A 22,792-nucleotide genomic window follows, 5' to 3' on the forward strand; every position below is an offset into this window, starting at 1 on the left:
ACCATCTCTATTCTGCGCACCTCAGCGAACTTCTGCTTTTCTGGAATTATTTATCAAATAAATCAAATTGCAAAATGTTGGGCCGCAGCAGTGTGATTGTACGCAACTTCTCCCAGTCGATGGTCCGCTTCAGCGGTCATGGCGGTGTTCCCGGCGAGGTGAGTGTGCAGATATCGTAATTTTCCACGGGTTACATAATTCCCGTGACCACATAATCCTGGCGGAAAATCAATCAACTCATTGGAAATCCTTGTTTTTCGTGCAGAACCTGCCCTTTGGTCTCACCAACAAGTACAGGATCACCGCCCTGTTCACCGCCGGCTGTGTTTTGGGCTTCGGAGCCCCCTTCCTGATCGTGAGGCACCAGCTGCTGAAGAAGTAAGCCGATAATAACAACAACAACAACAAATGTAAGGTTAGTTATTTAGAATATCCTCTATGAGCTATTAATTACACTAATTGTTCTTGTTTACAGATGTAGCCTTGCTTGCGGAGGCCATGGCAGTGTGTTACAGCTTAAATTTAAGTGGAAAGTGGAAACGAAATAAAGTTACCCCATAACCGTAGAACCCGAAAAGATGGGATATGTTTTTTTGGACGGGCATAAGGAAGAGCTGTTAGTCAGGAAGAGCAGATGTTTAAAGAGTTCTAAAGGAGCCTTATCTAAGGGGTATAATCACATACTTCTTACATATTTTTAAAGAATACTAAAAGAACAAGCCGTACACATAGCGCGAAGGTTCTTAAAAACAAAAAGGAACGCTGTTTAGCTTTTCTCTCTTATTACAAGAATCATTTCTTTAAACTATGGTTTAGCTTTAATATAAACAGTAGGCTATACATAAATCTCAATAGATTGTCAAAAAGTGAAATACAATTTTCAATGACTTCCCATTTTGTCAGCAAGCAAGTAACAACTCCTGTCTCAAGCTTATATTACAAATTCAATTATGTGGCCTGCACTGCGCAATCCGATTCGTAAGGTTTCCGGACCATTAACTCGCCAGGGACATGGCTACTCAGGCGGTTGTCCTGGAAATGTAAGTACTATTAGCATATAGAGTATTATTTAATCTGTTGACTCACAGAATTTGCCTTTTGGCTTGGACACTCCAATGCGCTTTACATTGTTCTACACTATTGCGGGAATAGTGGGCTTTGGGGCTCCCTTTTTAGTGGTTCGCCACCAAATGCTGCGCAATGTGACTGATGACGAGCCGTGAGTAATAAGAAGAGTGCTTAATCTAGTCTAGTTTAAATACTTTTCTATTACAGCAAGCAAGAATGATTATTGTAATGATTAAAATTAACGCGGCAATAAAATCTTAAATGGAGGGCATTGCACATCAAATTTATTGTCGTATCTAATTGTTAACAATCGGCTTTTGTGGGGTTTTTCTGTTCTTTTAGTAACTTTAGCTAAACATTACTCAGTACGACGATCAGCACTGGCGGTGGCGATCAAGGAAATTCGTTAATTAGACTAGGCTAAGCCTCTGGGCTTCGCTACAGCTCATCCTTTTCATCGAAGTTGTACTCCTCCTGGATGGGCGACTCGTTGCAGTATTTTGCCTGCTCTGAGCAGATCTTAATGTCCAGATCGTTGCCCAGCTCCTCGGCCTGGAAAGCCTTAATGAAGGCTTCGTCATTGTCCTCCAGCACCTCATTGCAGAAGTGGCCCAGGCTCTTATTGAGGTCGCCGTCTTGGACAAAGTCCACCAACGAAGAGTCTGGATTCATCTGTCCATTGACGATCATCTTGAGCAGCGTGAATTTGCCATTGCTCTTGTAGGTTGCCTTCAGGTAATCGTCCATTTTTTCGCCTAAAAAGAAGGGAAGATTTAGTATCAATAGGAAATTCAAGCAAATCTTATCTTACTTCAAAGGTGATAACGAATTGAAGTAAATCATAAATAATATCAAGAATAACAACAAGCTATGCTACTCACATATCTTCTCCATCAGTTCCGTGAGGAACATCTCCGACTTGATGAGGCGCACACGCTTGCTAATCGAATTCCCCTGGGAATCCAGTCGGAAGCCACTCACATCGGCCATCTTATGGGGATCCTCCTTGGCTATCGCCTCCTCCATTTCCCCTACCGTGGCCTTGCATACTGCAAAAGAAGATAGCCTTTAGCTAACAGAGCCAACAAGTGGAACAGCCGCCTGTTGCTGGCAGTAAATTGATTCACTTACCGTGACACTTTACCTCCCGCGAGGTGAAGCTGTAACCCTGGGCCAAGGCCAGTAGACCCAACAGGATTAGAGTCTTGGCCAGCATCGTTTCTATTGATTAATTAACAAATCTAAACTGAACACTAATTAACAATTGCAACCACGTCAGCAACACAGCGCGTTCGGTTTGAAAATGCGGCGTTGATAATGTCGTGAGTTTGTATTTACGGCGACTTAAGAGCGACGTGGTTTTTGTTGCCCATTCCAGAGCGATAAGTATTATTCTAGTTAATTTATTCCGTCGACGGGGTGGCGGCGGGAGAACGGTGGGTCGGGGTCACTTGTCTTCGCAGAAATCCCCAACAAATTTTAGTAAATAAATTCTACGGAACCGTAGCTAGTTATTATCGGTCTATCGATAGCTGTCACCTTTGTGGCAGAAATATTTTTGAAGTGACCATCTTTCAGTATTTAAATTTTGATTTTAAATTTGATGGATTTTTAATACTTTCAGGAACAAGAAACAAATATTGATATTTAAATTATACTAGTCCTTAAAAGCTATCCTTTAAATTTAAATATATTTTACTAAATATTTTAGTATCACCCATCTATTCGATTCACCAAAAAATCGATACTTATCGGCGCGCCAAGTTTAAAATTCGTTAGAGCAGAAGAAAGTAAAACTAGAAGAGTTTTCTGTGTGTGTGTGTGTGTGTAATTCGCACTATATTCTCTGCAGCCTTTCTCTGTGTGCTCTTTCTCATTTTTTATTTAGAGATTATGCTATATAGCTTGCTGATAAGCGAAGACTCAGTGCAAGCGGAGAATTGCTTGCGAGCGGTCTGTTCTTCGCTCGCAATGTGAATGCAATCGAATCGTGTAATTAACCGGCAAAACGCTCGTAAATTGACACAAGCCCACAACTCGGTCGCGTTCGGCGATAATTTCCACATACTCTTATTAACCATTGTAATTGGCGTTAATTAAGTGTCTCGTGTATATATCACTCACTCTCTGACTGTGTATTTCCTCCTTCTAGACGTCTGCGTTTGCTCAGTTAATTGATAAGACTTTGCATTTTTTGTATAGCAAAAAGCTATAGAAATCGGAAATGCAGCGGAAATAGTTGTTATAGGTATAGTTATTTAGTGTCCCCTTTGTTGACCCCGACAAACTTAGAGATTAGAGATAAGAAATCATTCATTGAGCAGAGTCTGAATGAGATTTTATGTAAATTAACGGATTCTGGGATAGATTCTAAGCAAGTTTTGTTTTAAGAAATGCTTAAAATATACAAGACCACCATTTATTTAATTATAATCGATATGGATGTAGTTTGAATCTTAACAATTTTTAAAGATATATGCAAATTTTCAATAGCATTTGCATCGCCCTTTACGGCAAACAGCATCCTTTCCCCTTGTGCCACAATTAGCAGAGCACCGATCGATTGAACAATTGGCACGCTTCCGGCGTCCTAGCTCCTGGAAGGCATGCCCAGTATCCGGTTCCTGTTTCAGGACATGCTCCTGTGCATCCACTTCGTGAAGTGACTCCGCCTGAGTCAGATAGACCGCAGCCAGAGCTAGAGCCAGGATAAGTGTGATCTTCATGTTGGCAAATCAAAGTAAACACTATTCTATTTGTTTGCGGTGACAGTCGTCTTTTATAGTTAATCGATCGGATACCGGTTTATGATAATCTATCTATATACGATATAAGAGTTGAAGATATTCCTGTTTTGATAAATTGTTTTATTTTTAAAGAATTACGGGAAATAAACTATGCAATTGTGGTTTCCGCAAAGTGCATAAATAGACACTACTGACAGGTTGTTATGTGACTTTGTGGGAGAAAGATTTAAAGTTCTAGTTTGTGGTTGGTTTTTAAATGTTATGGAAATGTGCTTTAGAATCTTTACTTTTTAAAGATTTTTCTTTGTCTTAAAGTTAGCTCGTTTTGACTGTTTAAATGTTAATTTAAAGTATAAAAAGCAACAAATAAATATCTTGCTTTGCCAAATAAGATTGTTAAAGGTTTTTGTTTATTTTTAACATATAATTTCCCATCAAAATCATATAGTTTATATCCTCATCTGATCCAAATCAATTTCGGCACACGCAGACGGCTTTGTCATTGCAATATCCACCCTTGTTTCCCCTGGCCACGCAGTGGGCAGCGCAGGCTGTATGGTTCCAGTTCCACTTGGACAGGAGATCACAGGTGGCACGCTTCTGGCGACTGTGCTCTGCCGCCGCCTGGTCAGCAGGCTCCTCCGCCTCGACCAGGAGATGTTCGGGAAGCGCCTCCTCCTTAACGGGCTGAGCCTGAACCAAGCAAGCCACCAAGGCGAGGGTAAGAGCCAGGAACACGATGAACTTCATAATGGAATCTCAGTGGAAATACTGTTGTGACTTGTGGTAGCCTCGCTGGGCTTATATAGCGATCTCGTTGGCAGATCGATTCGCCAAGGGACTCCCCAATTTGTGGATGACTTATTGTCACTATTGTCTTTAATATTCAGGAGCACACACACGTCTCGGGGATTTTATTTTAACCGCACCCCAGACAATGGGAAGAAATCCCCTGTCTAGGGTACTATTTCATTTTGTATTGCGATAAGAGGGAAAATTTATTTTAAAGATCGATATTTGCTCAACTCTGTCTTAATTTACAGACTGAGAACAGATCTTTAAATATAAAGATGGATGGGCAATAAGAAAACTACGTTTTAGTATTTTGTTTTATATATATTTATATATAATCGAACCTCCAAACATTTTGGCAGATTTTTAAATGGATTTCAAATCTATCATGATTTCTCTTTGGCTATGGAGTACGCATTTTTCAAACTTCAGCTTTAATTATCTTTGTAATTGCTACTTATTGTTTTTAGCTTCATTTTTAAGGTTTTCCGGGAAATAAACTATGAATACTGGATTATAAGAAGATGTATTCAAACTAACTATGTATATTTTAGGTTTTAAAGCTTTGATAACACCTCCTTTTATCTGAAGAAATAGCTAAAGCTTAAATTAAAATCCCCAACAGTACTAGGAAAAGAAACCTAGACAAAAATTCATATAAACAAATAAGAATATTTTATAGCCGAATATTTTTTATTGACTCCTCCGTTATAATTGAATTTGCTGATCTGATCAGATCCGGTAATCGTTTCGATTTCTAGCTAACTATTTAATTGTGCCAACAGTTGAAGGGCTGCACACACACTTCGGTTTCTCAGTTACCCAAAGTTACTCAAAGATACTCGGATACAGATACAGATACAGGCAGATACATAAACATCTACACAGGCGACAATAAATAATTTCCACCGAAAAGTCTCTTCATAAAGCCGGACAAATAAACAAACAAGAATCACACAATGATTAGTTGGGCATCGGAGGCGGGTGTACTTGGTGTATGCCCCCCGTATCTGTGCTGTATCTGCGTCAGCCGGCGTATGTGTATCTATATCTATATATCTGTATCTGCATCTGGCCGCGGGCCCAGTTGAGCGCTGCAATCCCGATCGGATAGGATCCCACGACCGTGGCTTTTCAGTTGCTCCTTCGCTGGTTACCCCGTTGCACGTTGCCCGTTGCCTGTTTACCTTTGTTATCGACCAGGTCTTGTCTTGTCTTGCATTTTGGCGTCATACTGTCTGCCAGTCCACTCCACTTGAGTCCAGAACCCCGCCTCCTGGCACCTCAAGAGCTCAAGAGTGTTCCTCGGACAACCATTTATACAGGGAGAAAAACTAGACTATATTTTTTAATGAAGCTGAAGTTTGTTTAACCTTCCAGTTAGCCAAAGCATAGTGGTAATCATTGGCTTTTTTGGCCTTCCTATACTTATAAGAAAACCTTAAATATGTGTATTCTAGATATATTAAATCGATATTTTTATACCCTTGCAGGGTATTATAATTTCAGTCAGAAGTTTGCAACGCAGTGAAGGAGGCACCTCCGACTATATAAAGTATATATATTCTTGATCAGGACCAACAGCCGAGTCGATCTAGCCATGTCCGTCTGTCCGTCTGTCCGTCTGTCCGTCTGTCCGTCTGTCCGTCTGTCCGTCTGTCCGTCTGTCCGTCTGTCCGTTTCTACGCAAACTAGTCTCTCAGTTTTGAAGCTATCTGAATGAAACTTTGCAGTTAGTCTTCTATATACTCTCACTCGTATATATGTCGGAACGGGCCGGATCGGACGACTATATCATATAGCTGCCATAGGAATGATCGGAAAATTTTTACAAAAAAAATTATAACATTTTTAGTTTTCAACAGAATTTGATCAAATTTGAGATATAGCCATTTCATATTATTCTACAATTTTGTGTAAAATTTTATGAAAATCGGACGACTATATCATATAGCTCCCATAGGAACGATCGAGAAATTTGAGAGGAATGAGAATGGCGGTGGCTGTTGTCGGAAGACTGACAATAGCGGTGGCGATAACATTTTTAGTTTTCAACAGAATTTAATCAAATTTGAGATATAGCCATTTCATATTATTCAACAATTTTGTGTAAAATTTTACGAAAATTGGACGACTATATCATATAGCTCCCATAGGAACGATCGAGAAATTAATTCAATTAAAAAGTATAACATTTTCAGTTTTCAACAGATTTTCATCAAATTTGAGATATAGCCGTTTTATATTATTCTACAATTTTGTGTAAAATTTTATGAAAATCGGACGACTATATCATATAGCTCCCATAGGAACGATCGAGAAATTTGAGAGGAATGAGAATGGCGGTGGCTGTTGTCGGAAGACTGACAATAGCGGTGGCGATAACATTTTTAGTTTTCAACAGAATTTAATCAAATTTGAGATATAGCCATTTCATATTATTCAACAATTTTGTGTAAAATTTTATGAAAATCGGACGACTATATCATATAGCTCCCATAGGAACGATCGAGAAATTTGAGAGGAATGAGAATGGCGGTGGCTGTTGTCGGAAGACTGACAATAGCGGTGGCGATAACATTTTTAGTTTTCAACAGAATTTAATCAAATTTGAGATATAGCCATTTCATATTATTCAACAATTTTGTGTAAAATTTTACGAAAATTGGACGACTATATCATATAGCTCCTATAGGAACGATCGAGAAATTAATTCAATTAAAAAGTATAACATTTTCAGTTTTCAACAGATTTTTATCAAATTTGATACATAGCCATTTTATAAGAAATAAAAGAAGTTAATAAAATTAAAGATTATAACTTCTTCAGTTTTCACCAGATTTTCATAAAATATCATTTTATTTTAATCAAAATTTTGTGTAAAGTTATAAAAAAAACCGGACTACTATATAACGAACGATCAAAAAATGAATACAATTAAAAATTATAACGTTTGCAGTTTTCAGCAGATTTTCATTAAATTTGAAATATAGCGTTTTATATCAGTCTTGAATTTTGTTGCAAATTTTATGAAAATCGACTATATCACATAGGTGCCATACAAACGATCGTTAGATGTGGAGCAAAAATGCAAATCTGTGAATGTAAAACTGAAAATATAATATGTATAGGTGAATGAAATGAGAGCAGGTATTACTTTATTGTTTTTTTTAACATTAATATAAATATTTTATATTGTATGGAAGGAATCCAGGAAGTCATCGAAGTTCTATCTGCAAGGGTATATAAACTTCGGCGTGCCGAAGTTTGCTTCCTTTCTTGTTATATGATAATTTTTGGGGAAAATCAAGGTCTTTCAAACATCATAGCTCAGCCAAAAATGCTTTAATTTCAATACGGGAAGCTTTCCTGTGCTAGTTTTGATAAGGTTAACAAATCTGCATATTGAGTTTTCATATATAAAAAATATAATTTTTTGACAAATTTTTCACATTTTAATAATGTAAGAAATTGAATAAAATTTTGAAAAAATTTATTTTCCTCCAAAGATGGCTAGATCGATTTGCCTTTTAATGCTGATCAAGAATATATATGATTTATGGGGTCGGAAATGATTCCTTCACTTAGTTTTAATCATCTGACTGAAATTATAATACTATTTTTAGATACGATATTTATCTATATTTTAATGACAATTTTCTCTCAAAATCAAAGTTTAAATTACTCATAACTAAGTCAAAAATGAATTAATTTTAATTCGGAAAGTTGTTCTGTGTTAGTTTTTATCAGGCTAATAAATCTGCATACTGAATTTGACATTTTAAAAAATTCAAATTTTTGCCAATTTTTTTTGTTTTAATTTTAACGATTTAACCCCTTAAAAAAACTGAAAAAATTACAACATATTTTTTTTCTTCCTAAGACGGCTAGATCGATTTGCCTTTTAATGCTGATCAAGAATATATATGATTTATGGGGTCGGAAATGATTCCTTCACTTAGTTTTAATCATCTGACTGAAATTATAATACTATTTTTAGATACGATATTTATCTATATTTTAATGACAATTTTCTCTCAAAATCAAAGTTTAAATTACTCATAACTAAGTCAAAAATGAATTAATTTTAATTCGGAAAGTTGTTCTGTGTTAGTTTTTATCAGGCTAATAAATCTGCATACTGAATTTGACATTTTAAAAAATTCAAATTTTTGCCAATTTTTTTTGTTTTAATTTTAACGATTTAACCCCTTAAAAAAACTGAAAAAATTACAACATATTTTTTTTCTTCCTAAGACGGCTAGATCGATTTGCCTTTTAATGCTGATCAAGAATATATATGATTTGTAGGGTCGGAAATGATTCCTTCACTTAGTTTTAATCATCTGACTGAAATTATAATACTATTTTTAGATACGATATTTATCTATATTTTAATGACAATTTTCTCTCAAAATCAAAGTTTAAATTACTCATAACTAAGTCAAAAATGAATTAATTTTAATTCGGAAAGTTGTTCTGTGTTAGTTTTTATCAGGCTAATAAATCTGCATACTTAATTTCACATTTTAAAAAATTCAAATTTTCGGCAATGTTTTTTGTTTTAATTTTAACGATTTAACCCCTTAAAAAAATTTGAAAAAAAATAAAAAAAATTTCCTTCTTCCTGAGGTGGCTAGATAGATTCGCCTGATGATGCTGATCAAGAATATATATGATTTATAGGGTCGGAAATGATTCCTTCACTGCGTTTTAAGCTTCCAACTGTTATCACAATACCCTGCAAGGGTATAAATATATTTATAATATATTATATATTGTATTGTATATTATATATATAAAAATCTCTTTAAAAACTAAAAAAAAAATCCAATTTTCCCCAGTGCACATCCAATCGTTGAAGAACACCACAAAACAGAGTGTGGCACAGCCGAAAACAAAAGCAGAACCAGGGGCGGTTGGTTCAAGAGGTTGGGAAGGGGGTGGGGGGGATCTTGCTATAAGGTACCAGGGGTGATCAGGAGCGGTAGGGAGGGGGTGAGGGGTCAGTGGCAGTTATCGCTGCCGTCAGACTGTCTGGCAGGTTTCACACCGAAAACATCGGAGGCAACCGGCAAGGCAACCTCCTACCTCCCTCTCCCTCTCTATCTCTCTCTCTCTTTCTCTCTCTCTCTCGCTCTCTCTTCTACCGCCACCAGGTGAACCTGGGACGCGGGACTCCTTGGTGAGTTGCGGCGGGTCTATAAATCACAGGAGCGAGCGGGGTCTGGGCCCTCGACGGCTCACGTTTTCCCCTGGTTTCCCCTGGTTTTGCCTGCTTCCTCGATTCCCGCTGGCTGGGCCAGCAGCAGCTGGTGCAACTGTTGGCCGCTTTGTTTTAGATGATTTTTTGTTGCTTTTGTTGTTGGTGAGGCAACCTCTTGAGATGCACAAAGGAAGATAAATTTCACACGCACACACAAGTGCTCTCCACACACCGTCTGCGATCTTTTTATGCTGACTACAGTGGGTAGTCGCTAAGGAGGAACGTTAACTTTGTTATTGTACCAGAGAGTTTACTGAAAAGTACTTGGTTTTCTGTATAATATCTTAGGGAGTAAAGTGAATACTTAAGTAGTTATCATAACTTCAGGCTTAGATTAACCTTAACTTCTGTTTGTTACTATTACCAGTTGGGAATTATAAATTCTTTTCTAATTTTATAAGTGGGGATTAGTTATCCCATTTATGTCTTATTTTTGACATGGAATACCGAAGAGCCCCCATCTAGGGTTTATCACAAATAATTGTTTTGAAGAATTCTCTTTAAATTAAATCAATTATAATATCTGGATACTTTTGATATAATATTTCTGTGATAAACTTTAAAATGATCTTCAAATTAAATTAATAATAATACCCTGATACTCTTAATATATCATTTCTGTGATAAACTTTAAAATTATCTTCAAATTAAATTAATTATGATGCCCTGATACTTTTCATATAATATTTCCGTGATAAATTTTAAAATGAACTAAGAAAAAAATGAGATTTTAATAAATTTTTAGTTTTTTTGCCTAACCACCTTAGCTAGTCTCCACTGTAGTGGCTGTCCGGTCTCTCGGAGTCGGAGTCGCAAAGATAAGATATTGGAAGCGACACGCCAGACACTCTGGCGACAGCGGGATCCCGCTTTCTCCGTCGCCGCCGCCACTGCCCTCCGATCTTCGAAGAGAAAAAGAGTGAGAGATAGAGAGAGAGGGAGGGAGAGAGAGAGAGAGAGAGAAGCCCGATTCTCTCTAACCCGCTTCGATCGTGATCTCTCACGGCACGGTGGCACTCGGTTTGGGCCACTGCCACTCCACTCCACACCATATCCAGATCCCAGGCAAGGCGCGGCAACCGCTGGGCGGCCCAGTCGTGTGTGGAACTCGGCGTCGATCGGTTGGACATTTTGCAGTTGGCTCCGGAGCTACATATGTACATACACCCAGAGTGATCCTCGCTTGCTCTTTTTCGAAACGAATCGAAAGAAACCGAAACGAAACTGCGGCAAAATCGCACACATAAAGACACACCGCACCACACACAACACACATATTATATAAACAGAAGATCTACCCAGAACACACCTTACCTTAATGCACACACAAACACCGCCTCACTATAAATAGCCCGCGGAAATCGGTAAATAAATAAAAATCGGAAAATCGGAAAGCGGCAAAGTAAAAGTTCTACGGGGGAAATCTAATTGCGACTTTGCGAAAAAGTTTCATAGTTGCTGCACAAAAATCGGATTATAATGGGAGAGTCACAACGTAATTAACACACACAAACAAACACACACACCTACTACTACGGTATCCACCTGAAAGAACAGTTAATTAACGAAATCAAACTGCAAAGTGAAATGCTGTCGAGATGTGTCTTCTTCGTCACCTGGCTGGCGGCGGTCTTGATAGCGACTGGAAGGAGTGAAGACGATCAGTCGGTAAGTTTAACTTTGAAATATACAAAAATTAATATTATTAAAGTGAAATAACATGAAAATGGAAAGTGGAAGATATTTGGGGGAGTTATTTAACATTGAGGGAGTTGTTTTTGACTTTTACGAATAAAGATCTTATAAGAGAGGCTTTAAAATAAGGTGTAACTACGAAATTTGTCAAAGAAAGAAAAAGATTAGGATATATTGTTAAGGATTTTGACGTTTACAATGTCTTATTTTAACTTTCGAGACCCTTATCGCTTCTAAAGGGGTTTATTCTTATCTTATACCAGGGTTACATTTTCTAATTCCTGTAATTTGATATTTATTTAATATCAAATCCGGTTACGAAAATAAAATCCTACTAAATTTGTTTATATTCCAAACTTTTTAAGAAATATTAAATTCAATAGATCGCAAATCAGATAATTTGTTATAAAGAGATCCAAAGTTAAGCTCTGATAAATTTATAAACCCCAAATATAATGATATCACATATAGAGATCTAAAATAAATCTCTCATAAGAGTATAATCCCCACAAAATAATGATTATACCCTGCAAAACCGCACACACTCAAACACTGATCACTTTGTAAATCCCGGGAAAACACTTGAATATTCCAGGTATCAAAAGGTACCCAAAAAGTCAGACAAAGAGAGTGAAATGAAGAAGAAGAAGCAGAGTAAGAAGAGGCAAGCAAAGAAGCTGCGATTGTGCTGTTCCTCTCCTTCTCTCCCTCCTTCGTTTTCTCCTGAGCTCAGCTTGTGCGCCGCCGCGCAGTCTGCCAAAACTCTAAGAAGAGAGTCTGCCGGCTCTGCCCTTCCCCGCCTCCCACTCTACCACCCCTCTATCCCTCACCTTGATTTTTGTTTTTGTTTCATCTGACCGACGAGGGACGAACGTGTTTTGTGTTCCTGCAGAAAACAGGGAGAAGGAGAAGATGAAAAGTAGGAGGAGAGGTGCAAAAAGGAGAACACAAAATGGTCACAAGTCAAAAGCGATTGCTTTTGCCAGCCGCCTCTTGGTCTTTTCTTTCTTTCTTTTTTTAAGCCTCTTCTTAGGCTGCTTTTTAAGTTTTTATTTTCTTATTTTTTTGCCAATGCCACTAAGCTGGCTGATGATGACAAAGTGTGAAGAAGTATTTAAAGTGTGGAGCTTCCAGCTCCTCCCCATCCCACCCCATCCACCTTCCACCTCTTCGTTGCCTATCACAGCCTCCGCTTTCCCACCTCGTTCGGCGAGCGTGAGAACTGTCAGTCAATAATTTTGTCGTTATCTTGGTAACAATCCTTGAGCTGTCTCCTTTTATAATTTGTAGCTTCTCTCCTGGAGAATCACAAGGAGAAAAAAAAGAGAGGCAGCAACAGGGTGCTCCAGGTGTGAAGGAGATTCTCACTCCAGGCACGTTTTCGGGATAACGCCCTATTTAAAGCTTGGATAATCGCTAGCGAATATGTCATTTGCATTCCCAATTAGAAGAGACATTCCCCGTACAGGGAGGGCTTAAGCTACACATAACAAAATTATTGCCCAACAAATAAAATCTATAACCTATTAAGATTAATATTTCACTTTTGAAATATTTCTTTTTACTGATTAACTGAATTTCTTTAAGAGTATTATACTACTCCCATATTCTTGACTCTTCCCAAGTCTCCAAATAATTATTTCGCCACCCATGATAGTCTCCAATTTCCAAATTTCCAATTGGCCAATGCCAGGGAATCGAGTTCGAGTGCTTAACCAGATGCCCTACGCCCCACTTCTTAGAACAGCCATCCGATCTGCCGATTGCAGCATTATATATAAATAATATACCTATATCTTTATGTGTTTATATATGTACCCCATTGGGGGGAGTCGAAAATCACCTGCGCACTCCGATTTCCAGGCAGCGCGTGCTCGATGCTCACAGAAAATGAAAATGAACTCAAATTGTTTACAGACATTCTACATTATTTGGGTGTATGTACACCCCTTGTGTGTGTGTATATTGTGGCAACATTAAGACAACACTGGGACAGGTATAATTGCTGCTACTCATAATTGTATAACATTTCTTATAGAAGGGGCAGAGAGCTCCCGGTATTTAAAAAGTCAGCAAAAGGGAGCCCACTTTTATTGACTTTCCTGGGGTTTTGTTTACTTTAAGGCCTGAAATTACATCATTTTGATATATATATATAGAGGAATACAAGAATTTATAACTGGTGATATGGTTAAATATTTAGTTTAAAAACGCTCTCACTGACAAGGGAAATAGGAACCAAAAAACATTGTTTGTTCTTAATAATTTCAATAAATCATACAGAAATATAAACTGTTCCCTTGTTCGCTACTGAACAAAACTGATAAGCTATTGTTATTGCTTTGCTTGTACATTGCAGGCAACAGGCAACACTTCGAAGCTAGACAAGTTCAACTTTAGCCAAAAAAAAAAAACGTACTCTCGATTACTTATATATGTTTCTTCATATATAGCATTATAGCAAAGCAAGAGCAGCACCTCAATTAGTATCCTCATATCTTATCCGAAACATGTTTCGGTTATGGGACATTTAGATGGCTTGACGCATTTCACTTTTCAATAAACAGCAAAATCTAATTAATGTCCGAGAGACACGATACATAAATATCCCGTGGGCCGTGGGCTTTGCCCGCAGCAAATTGGCGACAAAAGGCGCTGCTGGCGGCTGCACTGGGCCACCACCTCCTCCTTCTCCTCCTCCTCCTTGTATAAACATACAAATATATATAGATATAGATACAGATATATATCTCCGATTTACATACACGCGCTTATGTGATTTTTTGTGGGCTAAACAAGAATTTGAGCACTCAGCCGGCAGCCAGTTGGTCGCGAAGCTTGCTTAGCTATTTTTTTTGTTTTGTTTGGTTTTGTTTGGTGCGGATTTTGGGGCTGTGTATGGGCCTGACAACTTTGATTTTCGCATTAGCTTGGAAGCCACCCTCCTCCTCCTCCAACACTGTCCCCGTCTGTGTCAATATTCCGAATTCGTATTCCAGTCAGAGCCGAAAGCCCAGACGCTTGGCGGCGACTGGCAGCAGACCTGGCCATAAGTGCAGTAAATCATTTTACGCGTGTTCGCCATACCCGCACCTCACCACAGTCACCTCCATTTGCTCCTCCTTTCTACCACCAGATGAAGCTACCCGCCTGTGCCGCCAAGCAGGGCGAATGCGATGATAACGAGGGTCCCGTCTGCGGCACCGATGGCCAGACCTATCCCACCAGGTGTCACCTGCTGCGGGCGCAGTGCGGTGGCCACCAGGTGAGCCTCAAGTACCACGAGTCCTGCAATGGTAAGAGAAGATTAGCAACAAGAATCTGGGTTAGAACCTTAAAACCTAAATACAAATCTTTCCTTTACAGCCTGTTTGGAGGCGGTGAAATATGCTCGTAGGCAGCAGGCTCGGGATCCAGATTACTTTGTTCCCCGCTGCCGGAAGGATGGTAACTATGCGGCCATGCAATGTTATGGCAAGACAGGACCCTGCTGGTGCAGTGACAGTCAGGGCAGGCCCATTGAGGATACCTCGACGCCAACGCGACGGGGTAAGCCCCGTTGCCGAGCCTATAGGCGCAATCGTCGTCGCCTGGCCTCGCATCAGATGCGCTATAGTCCGGATACCTCTGCTGCCTCCAAGGGCAGCTCAGAGTCGGGAGCTGCTGGTCATCGACCTTGCAGCAAGACGGATCGGTCCATGTTCAATGCCAATCTGATGCGTATGTTCCGCAACGAGGCCCAGAGCTTCCTGCGACAGCCATCGCTTTCGGATGCCGCCATCCTGGAGTGGAAGTTTGCCAAACTGGACACGAATGGGAATCAGTTGCTGGATCGACAGGAGGTGAGGGAGCTCAAGAAGGTCCTGAAGAGGGTGAGTACATAAACTGGTGGTTAGGTGACAATCAACTAAATCATGATCATGATTTTGTTTAGAATATAAAGCCGCGTCGCTGTGGCAGGACCTTTGGCAAATACTGTGATGTCACCAAGGACGAGAACCTCAATGGACTGGAGTGGAGTATATGCTTTACCAATAAGCTGAACAATCGTGAGTAAATAAATAAAGAAAAGAAATGGATAGGGGATTATATATTATAAGTAAACAAAGTAACTAAATATTAGAGATTAAGTCTGAAATACTAACACAATTTGGGATTAACCAACTCTAAAGAACTTCAAGTAAAATGAACTTTTAACTCATAGTGTTCTTCTTATTTAACCCCTAACCCATGACCCATTTTCTCAAGCATTTAATCCATCTCTTACACGTGTGTATGTCTCACCTGTGTATCCAGGTAGTGCCGTTGTTACCCTCCTGGCCAGCAGCAGTGCAGCCACCGCTCCGCCGCAATCCACCCATTACCATGTCCACAGCACCTCCACCAAAGCCAATGGCAATCATCGCGATCATACCAACACCAATATCATTGGGAGTGCCAGCGGTCATCATCCGCACACTTACACCGAGGATGTGAATGGCAGTGAGGATAACGAGGATAACTACGAGGACGCTGGAGCGGGCTATGGCGGCGAGGAGGATGAATCGGATGGAGGGGATCTGCCCAACTCACGTAGCCACATCCCATCATTATATAGTACGTAGATTTTGTGTGTACAAACTAACCAAGATCAAGTTTTGTATATGAAATAAGATCAGATCCTCATTTCATATCATTTCTTTTCGTTGGTTCATGTTCATTTGTCATGCTTCCAAAGGGCAGAATAGAATGTATGTTAACGCGCATATCTTGACAGTGCTGAACTCCAAGCCGGAAACGACGAGCCAGGATACTGAGAGTGAGTCCAACTGCTGGATGGATCAATCTGTGGCTCTGGAAGAGCAAGGGGTAAGTGTTGGCATCTCCATTTTCAATTATATTCCTCTGTAATTATATTTCCCTATATCGCCCCAGCATGGTGGCAAGTTATTTGTACCTCAGTGCCTCCCCGATGGTCGCTATCAGCGTGTCCAGTGTTATACCTCCACATCCTACTGCTGGTGCGTCAACGAGGATACGGGCAAGAGCATTCCAGGGACATCGGTGAAGAATAAGCGACCGCAGTGCGAAGAGGATGTGGTGGTGCGTCCCATGAAGGGTTGCACCGAGCCGCGAAAGACACAGTTCCTCCGTGAGCTAAAGGCCTTTCTCAACACATCACTCCTGCCCAGCAGCACCACAGCGTAGGTTTATACTTTAAATATAAGAAATGAATTATATTTTAAATTGTAATTTATATTCCAGCGCAAATTCCACCTTGTGGAAATCGGAGGATGAAAGGATTGCCACCTTGAGCTTTGTCTATCTGGACAAGAATAAGAACAAGTCCTGGGAGCGACGAGAGTGGAAAGTCTTTCGCGATCTGGTCACAAGTGCCAGGTAAGAGCTTCCCCTTGAGAGATTATATAGAAGACTATTCTTTAAGTTTGTACCTTCCATCCTTTAGCAATCTACGCAGATGTGGCAAGAAGATGCCCAGATACTGTGACATCAATGGCGACAAGAAGATCTCGCTGGCCGAGTGGCTCAACTGCCTCCAGGCGTCACCGCGGGAGAGTGCCACCACTGTCAAGCCGGCGGCACAGTCAAGTGAGAGATTCATCCTTCCTTTCCTAGAGATTTCCATGCTAATCCTGATCTCTCAACTTCCAGATGAGACGGCCAGTCCGAAACGCCAGGGATTTAATCCGCTGGAGCGATATCTGAAAGATTAATTAACCGGGAAATCTGCTGTTTACTCACTTACTCATTAGATGTCGTTGTGCCATGACACACACACCACACACACGCAAACACAACAAAAACTAAGGGTGAATCGATATGCTTTGGACTAGTAAGGATATCAAGGTCCTGGGGCAAGAATTCCTATTCAACTCAAAATTTGTATTTTGTTTGTTTTTTTCAAAAGATCCTCATTAAATTAAATTGTATAATTAGGAACTTGGTAACTTGGTTTCAAAATATAAAAAGAATATCAAATACGGCCAAGTTTAATACAGGTTTCTGTGAAAAGTGCCCTTAGTTTTTCACCAAGCAATCGATTCATCCAACACCCTCACCCAAAAACACAGACACATTCCTAGCATATAGATTCTATGATTTACATGTGTATGTTACTAATTCTTAATTAGTGTTGTAAATATTATCGGACATAAATGTTTAAGCATAGCTTTGGTCAAAAACTCTTACTTCGGCTTGGCGTTAAGTGCCTCCCAGTGGATAAGGCGCAGTGGCAGGGTTAGAATACTCTCCCTCGAATGGGGTTGCAGCAGCAACTTGGCCACCTGGGCAAGGATCAGAATTACCAGTGTGGTCACCTCCATGATGACAAAATGCGATATGGACGAGCCAATGTCCAGCCAAGAGCCCTGATTGCGCACCAAAAACAGGAAGTTCAGGCCCATCACATCACAGATTAGCAGCAAACAGATGTAGATCTGCTCCTCATGCTGACGCACAAACTCACTGTGCGTGTACACCACCGCCATGATGAGGATAACGGGCAGGAGGAGCTTCAGCAGCACCAGACCCATAATCACGAACGGTGCAAAGTGACTGAGGTAGCACCGGGCGATGTTGGGATCAAAGGAACTAATCGAGGCTATGTTCCCTGAACCAAAAAGCGAGTAGAAGGTGTACAGGAGCAGGGTGAAGGCTAGCCTCAACACAGACTTCTCCGCCTGACCACTCTGGGCGCGCAGCGAAAGACTCAGTTCCATGGTCAGCAGCTGAACGAACACCGCCTCGTAGGAGGTGCACAAGGTGGCATACAGGCATCCGAAATTAAAGCCAATCTGTCCCAGGCGCAGCTCCAGCTTTGTCTCCTGGTTCACCACAATGGCAGCGAAGGCATAGGCCAGGTACAACCAGCTGGCCATTTTCATAGGCAGCAGAATATTCGTGCCGCTGTCGTGGAGATAAGCACACACTATGGTATTGAGCAGGATCAGGGCATTGCAGTACTTCATGTGATTCTCAAAACTCAATCTTGCCTTGGCACTCCACAGGCAGTTCACGGGGATTACAATAACACCAGCCAGCAGCATAAACCAGTTCTGATAGCCCACCGAAGGCGGCAGCAAGGGAAAGCCCGCCAGGATCAGGACCAATGCAAACCAGCGGTAGAGTTCCCTGGACTTGGGCTGGAAGTTACTCCAACTATTGTAGCACGCAAAGGCCACAAAGCACAGCGAGATCAAGCGGCGATCGAAGAAGGTGAAGACCATCAGCTCCGCGCAAACGATTATCATCAGGTATTGCCACATTGTAGTCTTCAAGGCCGGAGCACTGTACGCCTTTTCGGGCTGAGCGGCGGATGTAAAACTGCTCCAGGGCTGAGCAGCCTTTAGCCAGACAAAGAGGGGCAGCATCAGATAGAATTGAATGTCCAGCGGTGTTCGTTGTAGCAACAGGAACAACATCAACATAACCACAGAGACAGTTAGACTCGTCCTTAGCAGATTTGCATTCGCTGCAAGCGCCAGCTCCACTTGGCTTCCCCTGTTCTTAGCAAGCAAGCGATACAGATAGAATATCCAGCCCAGGAAAGTGGCAGTGGTGCTCATCAAGAGGGCACTCCGATAATATCCGTGATAGTATTCGATGCCCTGGAGAGCGTGTTGCATCATAACTTGGCTCTTGACCTGGTAGAGCATATGTTCCTCTTGCTTGCGCAGCTTCTTGATATTCTTCTTGTACGTTGTAATGGCCAGCGGAGACAGGGTTTCGAACGCAGGCAAAAGCCCTGCGAATAATCCCCTATTGTGCTGTCCTTGAAGGGTTTCATATTGCTCCAGGAGTTGCAGAGCATTCAAATATGTAGCTATGGCTTCGTACTCCACGCTGACATTCATGTAGCCGATGGGCAGCGTTCCAAAGTTGTTCATTGGCGGCGGCAGGCCAATCAAAGCTGACATAAGCGGCGTTAGCTGGGCCTGCTCCAGTGTGAGCAGCGGCATCTTTGGACCTTGATCGTTGGGCATGAATTTTCTGAGGCCAGGATTAGGCACCTCGCGAGCAACGCCTGCTCCCCATAACATAAAGGGTGTGTTTGTTTCGTGTGCAGTGCCAGCACCATGGGAACCTGAAAATATAAGAGCACGTGTATCAGATAGATTTCTGTGAAGAGCAAGTATAACAAGCACATTACCCGAGTCCGTCATTCCATGATCAGAGGTCAGCAAGTAGGCAGTTCTTTTATCGGGAAACACACGCTCAAATTCCTTGTAAATCTCATGGATGCCACGCTCCGTCTTGTCCAAATTCTTGCGGAATTGTGGCGAACCCGGCTTGTGGACATGCCCCACTGTGTCCAGTCCCAGGAGATGCAGGAAGAAGACCACAGAGCTCGAGTTTTGCAGCTTGTCCCCCTTGCGTTGCAGCAACCACTGGGCCCGCTTGAACACCCACTCATCCTGTTCGTAGCTCTCGTAGCCCGGCGAGAAGTCCAGATCATTGGTGTAGGATTGGAAATGCAATGTGTTCGAATTAACGAGATGCTCAAAGATGCCGATTATGTCGCTTGCACCCCAGGCATAGATGTGGGAGCTCCGATTAAATAACGTATCAAAGTCGACGGGATTCTTCTTCCAGCCGCGCAGCACCGCCGACGGATCCTCGTAGAGGCCAGCGAGCAGAGCGATGTGCCCGGGACGCGTTTCGGTGGGCATACGGGTGCGCGAAACACCGACGAGGCCCTCCCGCATGAAGATCTCTCGCAGATGCGGCACATATCGGCATTTATCCTCGAAAAACGATTCGGCGCGCAAGCCATCGGTCACAAAGAGCACCAAGCGCTTTGCTGGTGGCTCCAAATTGTAGTCCTGCAGCTGTTTCTGCGGTGTCAGGCCCTTGATCACCGGCGAGCGGAAATATATGACGAAGATTGAGCCCAGGAGCAGTACGTGGACCACTAGGGCGAACACCCACATCGCAGCGAGAACTTTGTTTTTGAAAATCAGCTGAGAGTGAGTAAGCCTGCCAGTGTGACCGTATCACGGCATTTTCAAAACGCCAACTTGATTGAAACCCATTGATAGCTAGAATTTCTTGGAAAAAAAGCTAAAAATAAAAAATTAATAATTTTAAATACGTGAAATAGATTTAAAAAAATAACTGAAGCATTTCAAGAGGACGGAAATGATAAGGAAAGCATTTTAAAATATGTGATTTAAATACCTTTTAATATTACCTTCGATAAATTCACAACTGTTCTGTTATCGGTTTGTGCGGCGTAACAAAAAAAAAAAAAAGAAATGTCCGCGGCACGTTTGTACACAGGTTTTCGGTTATTTTCCTCGAATCCCGTTGGCGGCCAGCGCCTGGTCGAGGCCGTAGCGGTGACCAAGAACGGCCGCACCATTGTGGCCTGGCATCCGGAGCAGTCCTTCCCCTACGAGAACACCCAGCCGCTGCCCAAGATTGTCGAGGCACAGAGCTCATCGGTGGTCAAGGAGACGGCGCTGAACTCGGCAATGCGGGCATTCAAGAGCAAACATCCGGAGGTGGCGCGCCAGGAGCTCATGAAGCTGACGCACACCACCAAGCATCGATGGTTTCCGCGTGCCCGCGACAACAAGGCGAAGAAGACGCCGATGGACCGGCCGTACCTGTAAACACCAACCATTTACCGCAGCTTCACCATGTGCATTGCATAACGTCCAAAATAAATTCGTTTACGTTTAATCCAAGCGTTGTCGCTTAATGAATACATTCAGCAGATCGGAGATGGGAATGTCGGCGGGTGGCTGAGCGGGCGGAGCACTGACAGCGGTATTATTGCGGTGCTGCGGGAAAGTGGGCATCATGCGGGGATCACAAGCTGTAATGGGAGCAGGAGAATCTATAGAGGTATTATCTAGGAATCAAGAAAGAGAGCTTACCCTTCGGCGTATCCACAAAGTAATTGCTGTTTAGGCACTCCTCGGCAGTGGCTCTGGTTAGGGGATTGTATATGAACAGGATGTTCAGGAGATTCCTGCCCGACTGTCTGATCGAGTGAAACTTGGTCTTGAGATTATTGTACGGCTGCTGGCTCAGGGTGAAGTTCTGCAGGGCGGGCATGTCGGAGAAACCGGGCCAAATAGACTCGGACGGTGCTCCAAGCAAATCGATAATCATGTTAAGCTGTCCAATCTCCGAGTTCCCGGGGAGCAGAGGTTTCCCCAGCAACAGTTCGCCCAGAATGCAGCCAAATGCCCACATATCCACGGCCGTGGTGTGTGTGCGACAGCCAAGGAGCAGCTCCGGAGCCCGATACCACAAAGTAACCATCTGCGGCGTCATGGGCTTCGGCGGATTGCTAAACATGCGCGCCAGTCCAAAGTCAGCTGGGGATTGGATCGTTATTAGCTAAATTAGATCTTTAAGAGCTCGCTAGACTTGCCAACTTTGATGCAGCCCTTGTCGGTCATCAGGAGATTGGACACCTTCAGATCCCGATGGATTACATAGCGATCGTGGAGGTACTTAAGGGCGTTAAGCACCTGCAGCGTTATACACTTGACCTCGGATTCGGTAAAGGGTTGTGACATGTTGTCTAGTACGGAGGCCAGGTCCTGTTCGCAGAAATCCATTACCAGAAAGATGCTGTCCAGGCTCTTGCCCACGACTACTTCGCGGAGACGGACAATGTTCTCATGCTTGCACTGCTTCAGGATCATTATCTCGCGGAGTCCACTCACAGGCAGGCCATCCTTCTCCTGATCCATTCGCACCTTCTTCAGGGCCACTATCTCATTATTGCGGGTGTCGCGTGCTCGATCTGGAGAATATTTCTGTATGAAATTAGAGGTTTTTAGTGCATTTGGAGCTTAACTTACACACAATCCCATAGCTGCCTTCACCCACGCGATTGAGTTTCTCGAATTCCGAGACGGGGCGGCAGCGTCCATACTGAAATTTAGGCAATTAATCAAAAATTCAGCACGAGACTGGGCATAACTCCAAAGCACTTACCACATTCTGCTCGGGAATGGGCATGGGGGTGCCGCTGTTTAGCGACATGAGGAAACCCTTGCGGGTGATGGGCGCCTGGGGATCCGGCGCCGGATTGCTGTCCAAGTCATTTGATTTTAAGCTAGACATGGTTAAAAAACCGGCATTAACAAAATCAAAGAAATATGTTTACAATTGCCCAATTAGGGATGGCACTGAGCTGATAACCGCCAGTTATACTTATCATCAATCGATAACTCGCTAGAACTTTGAGGTAAGGTCATATCTT

The 22,792-nt window shown here is 42.0% G+C and overlaps 8 protein-coding genes across 22 annotated transcripts; 4 read left to right on the forward strand and 4 right to left on the reverse strand.

Moving 5' to 3' along the window:
- Positions 1-3: 3 nt before the first annotated feature.
- On the forward strand, positions 4-577 carry COX7C (Cytochrome c oxidase subunit 7C). The gene is made up of 3 exons (XM_020945028.2): positions 4-158; positions 266-415; positions 476-577. The coding sequence occupies exons 1-2, from the start codon at positions 75-77 to the stop codon at positions 380-382; spliced, it is 201 nt and encodes a 66-aa protein (XP_020800687.2). The 5' UTR covers positions 4-74; the 3' UTR covers positions 383-415; positions 476-577.
- COX7CL (Cytochrome c oxidase subunit 7C-like) lies at positions 264-1,351 on the forward strand. Its single transcript, XM_086831090.1, has 4 exons — positions 264-415; positions 476-1,040; positions 1,089-1,219; positions 1,276-1,351. The coding sequence occupies exons 2-4, from the start codon at positions 951-953 to the stop codon at positions 1,286-1,288; spliced, it is 234 nt and encodes a 77-aa protein (XP_086687216.1). The 5' UTR covers positions 264-415; positions 476-950; the 3' UTR covers positions 1,289-1,351.
- On the reverse strand, positions 1,326-3,822 carry sel (canopy family protein seele). Its single transcript, XM_020945026.2, has 3 exons — positions 2,200-3,822; positions 1,950-2,117; positions 1,326-1,823 (listed from the first exon to the last, which is right to left on the reverse strand). The coding sequence occupies exons 1-3, from the start codon at positions 2,282-2,284 to the stop codon at positions 1,507-1,509; spliced, it is 570 nt and encodes a 189-aa protein (XP_020800685.1). The 5' UTR covers positions 2,285-3,822; the 3' UTR covers positions 1,326-1,506.
- magu (SPARC related modular calcium binding-like protein magu) lies at positions 2,994-17,736 on the forward strand. Of its 14 annotated transcripts, none has more exons than XM_086830973.1 (11): positions 2,994-3,316; positions 10,641-11,541; positions 14,705-14,864; positions 14,935-15,440; positions 15,503-15,617; positions 15,865-16,164; positions 16,286-16,416; positions 16,483-16,751; positions 16,813-16,947; positions 17,015-17,157; positions 17,221-17,736. In XM_086830973.1, the coding sequence occupies exons 2-11, from the start codon at positions 11,461-11,463 to the stop codon at positions 17,280-17,282; spliced, it is 1,902 nt and encodes a 633-aa protein (XP_086687099.1). In that variant the 5' UTR covers positions 2,994-3,316; positions 10,641-11,460; the 3' UTR covers positions 17,283-17,736. The 14 variants fall into 14 exon arrangements, with proteins under 14 accessions (XP_086687099.1, XP_020800656.2, XP_086687114.1 ...); XM_020944997.2 differs by having other exon boundaries at positions 16,325-16,416; XM_086830988.1 differs by having other exon boundaries at positions 11,321-11,541; positions 16,325-16,416.
- On the reverse strand, positions 4,204-4,593 carry Def (Defensin). The gene has a single exon (XM_020944975.2). It carries the CDS (start codon positions 4,563-4,565, stop codon positions 4,287-4,289), a length of 279 nt encoding a protein of 92 aa, XP_020800634.2. The 5' UTR covers positions 4,566-4,593; the 3' UTR covers positions 4,204-4,286.
- Positions 17,143-20,592, reverse strand: PIG-N (Phosphatidylinositol glycan anchor biosynthesis class N). Of its 2 annotated transcripts, XM_086830953.1 has the most exons (3): positions 19,718-20,592; positions 17,758-19,651; positions 17,143-17,270 (listed from the first exon to the last, which is right to left on the reverse strand). In XM_086830953.1, the coding sequence occupies exons 1-3, from the start codon at positions 20,496-20,498 to the stop codon at positions 17,210-17,212; spliced, it is 2,736 nt and encodes a 911-aa protein (XP_086687079.1). In that variant the 5' UTR covers positions 20,499-20,592; the 3' UTR covers positions 17,143-17,209. The 2 variants fall into 2 exon arrangements, with proteins under 2 accessions (XP_086687079.1, XP_020800654.2); XM_020944995.2 differs by lacking the exon at positions 17,143-17,270 and having other exon boundaries at positions 17,656-19,651.
- A 230-nt stretch (positions 20,593-20,822) lies between these two features.
- On the forward strand, positions 20,823-21,252 carry mRpL42 (mitochondrial ribosomal protein L42). The gene has a single exon (XM_020945000.2). It carries the CDS (start codon positions 20,823-20,825, stop codon positions 21,180-21,182), a length of 360 nt encoding a protein of 119 aa, XP_020800659.1. The 3' UTR covers positions 21,183-21,252.
- Cdc2rk (cyclin-dependent kinase 10) lies at positions 21,234-22,763 on the reverse strand. Its single transcript, XM_020944999.2, has 5 exons — positions 22,525-22,763; positions 22,389-22,461; positions 21,953-22,330; positions 21,450-21,896; positions 21,234-21,388 (listed from the first exon to the last, which is right to left on the reverse strand). The coding sequence occupies exons 1-5, from the start codon at positions 22,651-22,653 to the stop codon at positions 21,249-21,251; spliced, it is 1,167 nt and encodes a 388-aa protein (XP_020800658.1). The 5' UTR covers positions 22,654-22,763; the 3' UTR covers positions 21,234-21,248.
- Between the last annotated feature and the right edge of the window lie 29 nt (positions 22,764-22,792).

The sequence above is a fragment of the Drosophila serrata genome, unplaced genomic scaffold, assembly GCF_035046125.1.
Source record: "Drosophila serrata isolate PLE 108 unplaced genomic scaffold, ASM3504612v1 contig_26, whole genome shotgun sequence".
NCBI lineage: Eukaryota > Metazoa > Arthropoda > Insecta > Diptera > Drosophilidae > Drosophila > Drosophila serrata.